The 12,741-nt window shown below is 37.8% G+C and overlaps 1 protein-coding gene across 25 annotated transcripts in view; it reads right to left on the bottom strand.

Moving 5' to 3' along the window:
- Positions 1–12,741, bottom strand: part of ATF1 (activating transcription factor 1) — a 47,170-nt gene that overhangs the window by 30,720 nt on the left and 3,709 nt on the right. For 21 of the 25 annotated variants that reach the window (XR_011440085.1, XR_011440086.1, XR_011440087.1 and 18 more), the window contains one exon: positions 8,302–8,400. Coding sequence is in view for 12 of the 25 variants with exons in the window: in XM_070271421.1 (XP_070127522.1) it covers positions 8,302–8,400 (99 nt within the window). In the remaining 13 variants the exon portion in view is untranslated. Of the gene's footprint in view, positions 1–8,301; positions 8,401–10,952; positions 12,072–12,741 lie in introns of those variants that run through there. The other 4 variants (XR_011440088.1, XM_070271413.1, XM_070271419.1 and 1 more) reach the window with 4 other exon arrangements.

Below are 12,741 nucleotides of genomic sequence, written 5' to 3'. Positions count from 1 at the left end.
TGGTTTGGATCCCGGGTGCGGACATGGCACCGCTTGGCAAGCCATGCCGTGGCAGGCGTCCCACATATAAAAAGTAGAGGAAGATGGGTACGGATGTTTGCTCAGGGCCAGTCTTCCTCAGCTAAAATAGGAGGATTGGCAACAGATATTAGCTCAGGGCTAATCTTCCTCAAAAAAAAAAAAAGTCTAAGAAACTACAATGGAATATTATTCAGCCATAAAAAATGAAATCTTGTGACAACGTAGATGGACCTTGAGGGCATTATGTTACGTGAAATAAGTCAGACAGAGAAAGACAAATACCATATGATCTCACTTACATGTAAAATCTAAAACAAATCAAAAAACCCCACCAAGCTCACAGAGAACAGATTGCAGACTGGTGGTTGCCAGAGGCAGAGGGTGGAGAGAGTGTGAAATGAGTAAAGAGGGTCAAAAGGTACAAGCAGTTATAAAATAAGTAAGTCATGGAGGTGTTATGTACAGCATGGTGACCATAGTTAATAATACTGTACTGCATATTTGAAAGTTGCTGCAACAGTAAATCTTAGAAGTCCTCATCACAAGAAAAATTTTTCTAACTACGTATGGTTACAGATATTAACTAGACGTATTGTGATCAATTTGCAATGTACACAAATATCAAAGCATTATGTTGTACATCTGAAACTAATGTGTTATATGTCAATTATACCTCAAAAAGCAAACAAAAGCAAACAAAAACCACAATGAGATACTGCTACATATCCACCAGAACCATTACAATTTAAACTCACAATACCAATTTTGGGCACTTAAATGGATCAATAGTGCTCTCATACATTTCTGGTGGTGCTGTAAACTGATACAAGAAGTTTGTAAAACTGGTGGCAGTATCTTCTTTAATTAAATGTTTGCAAACCCTATGACCAAGCAATTCATGTGCAGCCCAGACATGTACACGAATGTTCATTAAGCACAATTCACAGTATCTAAAAATTGGAGGGAAAAAAGTCTAGGAGACTAGATTTTTTTTTTAAATCTAGGTATATAATGTTAACAAGACATACACCTAAAACATAAGGACACAGAAAATTTGACAGTGAGAAAAAAAGATGCCATTAAGATACTACCAAATTAATGCCAAGTTAGTATCAAATTAGACTTGAAGGTAAAAAACATTTCTAGAATTAAAGACAAAGAGACAATTCTCCTGGAATATACAATAATTTAAAATCTACATTCATTTAATAACACTGCCTCATAACACACAATCACACAGCATAAATTGACGACCACTAGGAGAAATAAGTCCACAATTATAATGGAAGATTAATACATTTCTCTCAGTTAATCACAGAACCAGCAGACAAAAGTGATAAAAGACAGAAGATTTAAACAACACAAGCAACAAAGTTGACAATAATTATACATAAATCTGCATCCGACAACTGCAGAATCTACTTTCTTTTCAAGTGCATACTAAACATTTTTAAAATTTTACCACGGATTCTCAGATTTGTATTGCAAATTAATACCTGATTTATGAATTTTGTGACCAGAATCACTCACATTCCATTATTTAGTGGGAAGAGAAATCAAAGAATCACACAACTGCTTCTTAAGTAAAATAAGTACTCGATTATATTTTTTAGGAAAATGCACTGAATATGAAAAATCTGAGATACAAATTCAATATTTTTAAATGAATTCACCAAAGTTGGAGTCTTCATCTTAAAGACAGAAACTTGCTGGTCATGGTTCCGCTGAATAGTTGTAGTGATACAATGTACTAAATTTTCTTCCAAGGGGCAATTGTTGTTGGTTCTATTACCACAAAAGCAGCTTTTATCAACAGAGAATGCTACTATGTGTACTCGTATTTCCTTTGAGAAACTCACATGTACTCAAGACCTGCTGGGTTTCCAAAATCCAGACATTTTCAGTAACCTCACCAACTCTATCTTAACATAGTACAATACTACTTTGCCACTACTACACTTCACTTGTAGATTAGAACATTCACTCCATATTTTGGGGAACATTCATCTCTTATCATAGATTGTCAAGGTAATACCTCTGGAGTTGTAGTGGACACTATGATGCAACTCCCAGATCCCCTTTCACTAGTAAAAGACTTATGCCCCAGATGCTGGCAGACAGTATTCAGTTGTCAGCCCTCTCTGGAATTGCCTTGGCTGATGAAAGTCACCTCAGCCGAGGTCGCGCACACATCTTCCCAGGTCAGTCAAGAGCCAATGACTGGTGCATGCAGGGATATAAAGGCCTCGTGGCCCGTTACCCCCATTCTGAAGAGTCATCTCAGCCTCAAAGCTCCCTATGGCGTCAGTTGAGGCCTTCATTGAGACAATCACAGTCCAACTTCTCCCTCTGCCCAAACCTGCTTCCTTCTCTTCCTTTCTTTCCCTCCAACAGGTGGTAATCCCAAAAGGACCATATAATAAACCTCCTGCATGCTAGTCTCCACCTCAGAGTCTGCTTCCCGGGAAACCCAAACTGTGACAAAAGTCAAACTGCTGGAATTCAAACCACATATCTAGCCTGACTAGTTGTATGACCTCTAGAATGGGGATTACAAAAACACAGTAGGTTGACATGAGGTTTGAAGGCATTAAAACACGTAAAATGCTTAGAAATGCACCTGGTACACAGTGGACACAGTAAATGTTAGCTGTTACTATCATCGTTTTCCCATTCATACATGGTTAAAGTATAAAATCTCTCTACAATATGAGAATTACTGAAAGTTATGAGCTGTAAAAGACCTTAGAGATCACCGTCTGACATCCTCAATTTCCAGATGATGAACGTCAGTCTCAATAAGTGACTCAGTCACTGTTCCAGACTCACTAAGTGACAAAATCACGATTCAGACCAGATCGTCTGATGGCATCCATTGTTCTTTCCACTAAGCAAGGATGCCTCTCAATCTACACACACTTTGTAATTAAATGAAGTTCACCTTGATGCCGTCATTGAACCTCAGCTCTCCTCTGAAGAACACTGCCTCTCTCACAGCTCTCTCCTGCACTCCTCATAGCAGGCGCTACAGATAGGGTGGGTGTTTCCTCTGCTCTTCATTGCTACTTCTAGACCACTGTCTCTTCAAAGTCCTCCTTGAAAACTCCCAAGTTTGAGGCTCACAGCAGCAGACTGTCCTTGTGGCTGTCATGTCCCCACATTTCTTTCAGCATTTAGTACCTGGATCACTCTATTCTCTCCAATACTACTCCTGACATAATTTGGGGTGATTTCAATATGAAACATCATCCTTCCATGCCCGGGACTCTGTTTATGCTTCCTCTCCTCCAAAGCCATGGCTTCCAGCCTCCTCAGCCATCCACTCCCATTGTCAGACCCTAGACAGGCACTGTGGGCAAGACAATTCTTCCTTGTGCAGAAATATCCTCTTCAATGCCAAACATTTGGCATCTCTGATCCCTGCCCAATAAATGCGAGTGGCAACCCCGCCCACACACATATTTCCAGACATCTCAGTGGGGAAGCAGTATCACTCCAGTTGGGAACCACTTACTTAAATCTTATAATTACCAATAACTGCATCCCCCCATAATCTCAAATTCAAGTATCTCTCTGAGTAGCACCTACTTCCCCAACTCACTACCTCTACTATTTGGACTCTCAACAATTCTGGGACTCCCCAGGAACCTATAATCCATCGAGCCTACTATCTTTCCCTTGCTCTTGACCCCATGAAGTCCCCACTTTCTTCCTTATACAGTTTAAACTTTGTGGTGCAGCACCATAATCACTGTATTGCATCCACCTTCAATGTCCTTTTCTTCCTTCACTGCAGTCCCTTGACTAAACAGCAACCCTGTTAACTCACGTACTCTATGCCCGTAACCTTCTTGCACGTACCTGAATCTGACTGGAGAACAACACACAATTAACCTTAACAGTCTCACTTTAAATTCATGATCAGCAGCCTCAAGGGGACTGTTAATGCTCTCCGGCGATCCTACCACATATCCCCAGTCCACTTACATCACCTGTTGTCCTAGCAGACTATTTCATACTTTTTCCTTCCTCTCTATCTTCTCAAAGCATTTTATTTCACTGAAAAACAAAGAAGTTACCAAAAGAAACATGTCAGAGTATCTCATCCCCACTCTACCCACCTAACTTGTAAGTATTTTCTTTCTTATTATGAATGATATACCTGTGCAAATACAAAATAAATTTTTCCACTTGTAGACTAACTCTCATCCACTTCCCTCCTCAAGGACATCATCCCAGGATTGTCCTCTCTCACCTGTATCATCAAATTTTCCCCTTTTATTACATCATTCCCATTGGTATACAAATAGGCTGTTAATTCCTCCCATCTTAAAAAGTAATAATACGGACCTACACACCATGCTGTGGTAGCATCCCACATACAAAATAGAGGAAGACTGCTACAGATGTTAGCTCAGGGCCAATCTTCCTCATCAGAGCAAGGGTTTCCCTGGTCTTCCTTGCTTTCCCCAATCTTTCTCATGAGCAACTATTGGAGGTCCTTGGAGAAAAACCTACAAGTGGGTGTTACCCTTATGTCTGTAGCTCCCAAGGGTTCTATATTCTCACACTAGCTTACACTTAGACTTTGGCAATTCATTAAAAATTTAGCTAAATTCTTCTTTCCCCCTATACGACAGCTTTGCCTTCTTCCTGTGCTCTGCTACAGGTGAGCCATGCCCACATCCCACCTCTGTCGGTTTGACAGAATTTACAATTTAGTATATTACAGCTTATTCTTGTTCTAGGGTGGGAGCAATACCCTTTCCAGCTTTCCACATCCTAAATGGAAGCTAGAAATCACCCCATGAGTTTAAATACCACCCAAATAACCACAACAACTAAATTTACATTTCTAGTCTGGGCCTCTCCCCTGGACTCTAGACCAAAAATATGCAACTGCCTACTGGACAAATCTACTTGTTTGGTTTGGCAAACAAACTCTAAGGTGGCCCCCATGAGCCCCACCTCCTGGTATTCACCCCTTTATGTAATCCTCTCCCCTTGAATATCGGAGGGACCTGTGACTTGCTTCTAACCAAAAGAATAAGGCAAAGATGATGGGATGTCATTCCTGTGATTATGTTACGTTTTATGGCAAAGGAATGGGATATCGTTCCCTTCATTATGTTATATGAGACTACATCCTGCTAGTAGACTCATTCTTATTCTCTTGCTGGACGGCCGTGTTGTAAACTGCTTATGGAAAGGGCCACTTGGCAGAGAATTGCAGGCAACCTCTAAGAGCTGAGAGTGGCCTCCGGCCAACAAAAAACTGAAGCTCTCAGTCTTACAGCTGCAACAAAATGAATTCTGCCAACAACCTGAGGGAGCCTGGAAGTGGATTCTTCTCCAGTCTAGCCTCCAGGTAAGAACCCAGCCCTAACCAATACCTTGATTGCAGTTTGGTGAAACTGCAGCAGAGAACCCAGCTAAGAAGTGCCTGATCCCAGAGAAACTGTGAGATAATTAATGTGTGCCGTTTAAGTCACTAAATTTGTGGTAATTCATTTTGCAGCACAGAAAATGAATACAGATAGTATCACAAACTTAATATACCTAAAAGCCAATTTCCTGATCGCTAACATCCCCCCAAAAAGAAAAGAAAAACATGCTCCAGTGTTGTCCATTCAATAAATGGCAACTCCATTCTTATAGTTATTCAAGCCAAAAACTGTAGAGTCAATCTTGAGACTCCTCTTTTTCTCTAAAACCCACATCCAATCCAAAAGCAAACACTGTTGACTTTACAACCAAGTTCTATCCAGAATCTAATTTTATCTCACCACCACCACTGCTACCAACTTGGTCCAAGCCACTGGCGTCTCTCATGCATGTTACTGTAAGAGCCTCCTAACTGATTTTCCTGCTTCCACTCCACAGAGCAACCAGAGCGATCCTATTAAAATATCAGTCAGATAATATTTTTTACTCAAAACACTCCAGAGGTTCCCCATCTTTCACAGATTAAAAGCCAAAAATCTTAAGAGTGGCATACAGGCCGACATTATCAGGCACTCCCCTCCCAGCCCAAACCTCTCTGCCTCATCTTGTATCACTCCCCTCATTCATCCCTCTCCGACCACACTGGCCTCCTGGCTCCTCCTTAACCATGCCAAGCACATGTGAGTCTCAGAGTTTTACAACTCCTCATCCACATCACTGAAGAGGTATCTCCACAGACAGGACTTCTCTGACCACCCTACATAAAAAGGCAAGTCCTCCCATGCCCACCAACGAAGCCCTATCCCTCCTACCCAGCTTTATCAGCCTCCACAGCACATATTACCAACTCACATCTGTTTTATTGCCTGTCTTCCCAAAACTAGAAAGCAAGTTCCATGAGAGAGTCTTTTGTTTATTGCTATATCCCCAGCTTATACCAAATGACTGAATAAATATTATTGTATTAGATACTCTCTCCTTTACAGAATTTAGAGTCTAATCAAGTAGTCAAGCCACAAGAATTTGGATATAAAGTTAGTGATGTTATCTTTAAAAATGACTATAAAGTTATTTACCACCTAGAAACGCACTTATTCTACCTTACTGTAAATATGCTTCTGAGGAAACTGTGAAAACATACACATCTAACCAAAATAACTGAAATATATAACTAAGCCAACTGAATTAAAACATTTCTGTGAAGGAAGTTATTAACAGAAAGGTAACTAAAACACTCCATCATGATTTTTCCAGCACCACCTGGAGAAGATACCATTATTCTTCACAGAGATAGCCAAAGAATAGAGAAGAATGCATCAAGCTTGAAGGATTAACCCTTTAGGTCCCTGGTTCTCAAACTTTTTGGTCTCAAGACCTTTTTACACTTAAAAATTATTGAAGACCCCAAAGAACTTTTATTTATATGGGTTTTTAATACTAATACTTACATTTAAAATTAAAATAGAAATTTAAAAAATATTTAATAATTCATTTAAAAATAACAATCCATTTTTAATAATAAATTAATAACAAATCTATTACATGTTAATAACATAATAATATATTTCCATTAACTAATTCCCCCCAAAAATTAGTGAGAGAAATGGTACTGTTTTACATTTCTGCAAAGCTCCTTAATGTTTGAGTTCTTCTTATTGGCTGAATTCTCTTATCTGCTTCTACATTAACCATGTTGCCACATGTTGTTTTGGTTGAAGTATGAGAAAAAAAGTCTGGCCTCAAACTGATATGTAGTTAGAAAAGGGAAGAGTGTTTTAATAGTCTTTCCAGATGATTGTGGATATTCTTCCTTGATACCACATCAAAACTCAACAGGTTATAGTTTCTTAAAGGTGGTTTGCAATGTACAATCTGAACTTAATGTATTCTGTTAACATGAAAATCCATTGGTCTGTCTTGCACTCTGAATGGATCTTATACCAATGCATGATTTTATAACACAATTTTGTAACTAAGGTCTGAAACTACTGGGAAGCTGTCAAGTTCATAATGGTGAATACAAGTTTTCCAAAATTCTAATTTTTGCTCAAAAGTTCAAATCTTATCACTGGCAACAAATACTCTCAGTTGTTTTCCTTCAAGTGGATCAGGTGCATGAACCAGACAATTTGAAATTAAAAAATATCATCAGTTCTGCAATATGTATGCCTGTCAATTTAAAGTCTCTAATAATATGCCTGTTTTCTAGTTCAGCAAAAATATTTCTCATATATCCACAATAAATCGACTGAAGATGGTTTACCTCCTGAAACTATTAGTCTCTGTTTCAAGTTAGTTCAAAGAACCAAATAAGTTTTCATTTTTCTTATGCAGCAGCAAAATTATTCTGAAAAAAAAAATCTACATAATCATGTACCACATAAAATGAAATCTACTTCTCCAAGTTTTGAGAAGTATATACATAATAAAACAACACTAAATATACTCTGTATTAAAGAAAATAAAACCAAATGATCTTGACAAGATATTTAAATGAAATCTACCTTCTTCCTTCCATACATTTCAACATTTTATGGGTTTTTTTCTTTTTTTATTTTCTTGCTGAGCTAACATCTGTGTCAATCTTCCTCTATTTTTTAATGTGTAGGCTGCCAGCACAGCATGGCCACTAACAACAGGGTGGTGTAGGTCCACGCCTGGGAACCAAACCTAGGCCACCAAAGCGGAGCATGCTGAAATTAACCACTAAGCCACGAGAGCTGGCCCAATTGGTTCTTTTTTTAAACATCTGTAATTAGAGATCTGAAACGACAGATTATTCTGCATACAAAATATTACTAACTGGCTCAATATTTCGGCTGAGCCTTGCCTTACCTGTTGAGCAATATGAGAAATATGAGCTCCCTGAACTGTTGAACCAGGTTGAGGTGCTGTCTCTGAAGTGTTACTCTTGTGGGAATCTTCCATAATCAACTATAAGGGAAAAAAAGTCAGTTAAAAGATGCTTTCTAATTTCATTTTCAAGAAATCTTAAGACATTTCTTTTCTTAACATGCACACATTTTCAGAGGAACAAGACATAGCTTTTCTATACTATGGGCTGAGCTCAATTTATCCATGCTCAGTATGTTCCCACAACTCAGTTCTGGGTGCATAGCGATCTAACTATAAGATCTTAAAAAATGGCAAATAAAAAGTGCAAGAAAATATGTGCAGTATACTGCAGAGGTGTGTAAAAATTGATAACTTGGTTGCCTCCATGGAAGAAAATTGGTAACTATGGTACAGGAAAAGAACCTTTTCCTAGTGTAGTCTTTTAAATTTTTTGAATTCTGATCTACATGATCATGCTTAAGTTTAAAAAATGGCAAACACGTACATAAATTATTGTGACTAAATTTTCAAATGTTATCCTACTCAAGAAGTATGATGATTATCTTCCTGCCCATGGACACAAGCATTCCTTTCTCCAGTCTAGGGAATAGTTTCTGATTGCCCATATAGTTTTCTCTTCTTCCCCTAAAGACTGGTCGCAAGCTAATATCTGTGGCCTTTTTTTTGCCCTTCTTTTCTCCAAAGCCCCCTGCTACATAGCTGTATATTCTAGTTGTAGGTACTTCTAGTTCTACTATGTGGGACGCTGCGTCAACATGGCTTGATGAGCGGTGCTAGGTACGCACCCAGGATCCAAACCAATGAAACCCTAGGCCACCGAAGCAGACCATGTGAACTTAACTGCTCGGCCACAGGGCCGGCTCTATGCCCTTATAGCTTTATACAGAGAATTTACTGAGTAAAAGTTGAGCAAAATAAATAAGTGAATGACTGAATGAATAGGTAAATAGATAAATAAATAAAACTACACCTAAGGAGGTTCTAAAGATGTAGATCATCTAGATAATCAACTGCAAGACATGTAGGCTGGGTAAGAATGAGAATAAATGGGTTACGAGAGACGGAATATGTTAAATGGGAGGAGAATCACTTAGAAAAACTCATAAAGGATTTGGGTAGAATTTAAGGTTTTCATGGTTATGTGCAGAGACATAAAAAAAGAGAGGGCTGGCCAGCAAACATATGGCAAGATATGTTTGCTCAGTATCACTAATCATGAGGGATATGAAATCAAAACTACAATGAGATTATCGCCTCACATCCATTAGGATGGCTAATATTAAAAAAGCAGAAAATAAGAGTTGGTGAGGAGAAATTGAAACATTTGTGCGCCGTGACTGGGAATGTAAAATAGTGCAGCTGCTATGGAAAATAGTATGGTGTTGCTCAAAAAACTAAAGATAGAATTACTATATGATCCAGCAATCCCACTTCTGGGTATATATCCAAAAGAACTGAAAGCAGGGTCTTCAGGAGATATTTGTACACCCATGTGCATAGCAGCAGCATTTACAACAGACAAAAGGCAGAAGCAATCCAAATGTTCATCGATGGATGAATGAATAAACAAAATATAACATATACATACAATGGAATATTATTCAGCTGGAAAAAGGAAGGAAATTGTGACACATGCTACAACATGGATGAACCCTGAAGACAATCTGCTAAATGAAATAAGCCAGTTACAAAAAGACAAATACTGTATGATTTCACTTATATAAGGTACCTAGAGAAGGTAGAATGGTGGTTGCAATGGCTGGAAGAAGGGGAAAATGAGGAGTTCTTGTTTAATGGGCATGAAAAAGTTCTACAGATTGGTTGCACAACAATGTGATGTACTTAACACTACTGAACTGTATACTTAAAAATGGTTAAGATAGGGGCTGGTCTGGTGGCGCAGCGGTTAAGTTCGCAAGTTCCACTTTGGTGGCCCAGGGTTCGCTGGTTTGGATCCTGGGTGCAGATCTACACACTGCTTGGCAAGGCATGCTGTGAGGGTGCATCCCACATATAAAATAGAGGAAGATGGGCATGGATGGTAGCTCAGGGCCAGTCTTCCTCAGAAAAGAGAGGAGGATTGGTGGCAGATGTTAGCTCAGGGTTAATCTTTCTAAAAAAAAAAAAAAAAAGTTAAGATAGTAAATTTTATGTTATATGTATTTTACCACATCTTTTTTTTCTTTTTTTAAGATTGGCACCTGAGTTAACAACTGTTGCCAATCTTTTTTTTTTTTCTTTCTGCTTTTTCTCCCCAAATCCCCCCAGTACATAGGTCCATATTCCAGTTGTGGGTCCTTCCAGTTGTGGCACATGGGACATCGCCTCAGCGTGGCCTGATGAGCGGCACCATATCCGTACCCAGGATCCAAACCAGCAAAACCCTGGGCTGCCACAGCGGAGTGCACGAACTTAACCACTTGGCCACAGGGCCTGCCCCTAACATTTTTTTTTTAAAGAGAGAGAGAGGGCAACTAGGTACTGGCTCTTAGCAGGACTGACTTAATAACTGTGAAGTTTAGGCCTACATATTCTTTCTTCTTCCTTTTTTTTGAGATCAGAAGAAATTCATTCTTAACATCTGTATCGAAGCTATTGTTTTTAGTCATTGAGAAAAGGTATAAAATCACCTCAAACACGAAGTGTCTTTTTTCCCCTCTAAATATGTCACTAGCCTTTTTTTCCTAACATGAAAAACATACAACAGAAAGAAAAAAGGATGACAAAATCTTAATTACAATGTTGTCTAATTTCTTTTCAGTCTTATCTTTCCATAACTTTTAAAAAGTCATAAACATACTGTATGTACAATTTTGTATCCTCACATTTTGTATCCCGTTTCCATTTATCACAAATATTTTCTACATTTTAAATAGAAACATATTTAAAAGCTACATAATATTCCACCCAGTGAATGTACATAATTTGTATTTTTTTTTTACCAAACAAAATAATACTGTGATTAATATCTTTGGTACATAAAGCTTTTTCTGTAATTAAAATTAAAATATTTAAAGTTTTCTGAAAGAATTATAGCTCATCAGAAGTACATAAGGCAGCAATGGGAATCTTTTAAAAAGTCATTATTAACGCAATAGGTGAAAAATGGTACATTGTTTTATATTTCTTTAAATCTCCATTAGTTGTGTGAGCTATCTCTTCATATTATTTGTCCATCCGTCTACCAGAACTTAGTGTTTTTCTTATTAGCCTATATTATTTCTTCATACAAATTTTATTTCTATCATGTTGATACAAATATTTTTCCAATATGACTCAACCATAATTATTTAAAAACTTTTAATTTTGACAAATTCATCTAGTGTTTCCTTTCTTTCTTCAGCTACTTTTAAGCATACATATACTCCTTTCTTCAGGAAGAGTGCAGCGATTTTTAATCTACACTGATACAAGTGTAATCCCACAGACTAAACACACAGCATCAAAGATGGAATTACATATTTTCTACATCCTATCTCCAGTGAAAAGGCCTTTTAAACACTACATTTCAGAAGACATAAGTTAGAATACAGAGAAAAGAAAAAAAGATGTAGTACTAAATCACTGAAAGAAACTATAAAAGATTTTTTAAATGTTGTTAAATTACTGGAAATGATACTTGTCTATTTCACTGTGACTCACCGATTTTTCCCCCCATAACAATATCATTAGGAAATTCTACATCTAATGGAAACTACCATGATCAACAAAACAACACACATTTCCTAGTAAAAGCTGCCACAGTCAACAAACAACATTTTGGACAATTATTACGACCACATTTTCTATGGAAAAGAAGATAACCTATTTTCTAGGATTTTTTAAAAGAGTAATCAACTACTCAGCTTTTTCCCAAAATGAAAATAGCCTTAACAGTTTCATCTCATTATAAACAACAATACATACACTCTGTATTTTTTAATGACGTTATGAGTATAACCTTTATCTGCTCACTTTTTTTAGCTATCATTTGTAAAACTTAGGTTAAGATTAACAATGATAAAAGTTGCTCAACACAGGATAAATTTTACGTGTACAAAGGCATTTTCTGTAAAAATAAAGTAAGCCCCAGGCAGAGCTGGAAACTTAACATGAGACACCCCAAGTCTGGCAGAATCACAAAGGGGCAGTGAAACGCAGCTTCAAAATGGAAGTGAATTCAATGGAAATGAATTTGGGGAGCTGAGAAATCCCAGCAGGCTGTGATCTTGCTGACATACTGAGAATGTAAGTAAAGGCATGCCACTTTAAGAAAACTTCTGAAGAAAGGAAAATTATATGCTAGGCACTAATCTAAGCTTTTTTATCTATCATCTCCTGGATTCTCTAATTTAGAGGTGTGTAAATTGAGGCTCAAAGAAATTGTCATTTACTGTGGATTTCACAGTAAGATGTGAATGCAAGACCTGAGGCCAGACT

The sequence above is a fragment of the Equus caballus genome, chromosome 6 (genome assembly GCF_041296265.1).
Source record: "Equus caballus isolate H_3958 breed thoroughbred chromosome 6, TB-T2T, whole genome shotgun sequence".
Classification (NCBI taxonomy): Eukaryota; Metazoa; Chordata; class Mammalia; order Perissodactyla; family Equidae; genus Equus; species Equus caballus.
The sequence above is the reverse complement of the archived record's forward strand: the minus strand, read 5'-3'. Positions and strand labels throughout refer to the sequence as shown.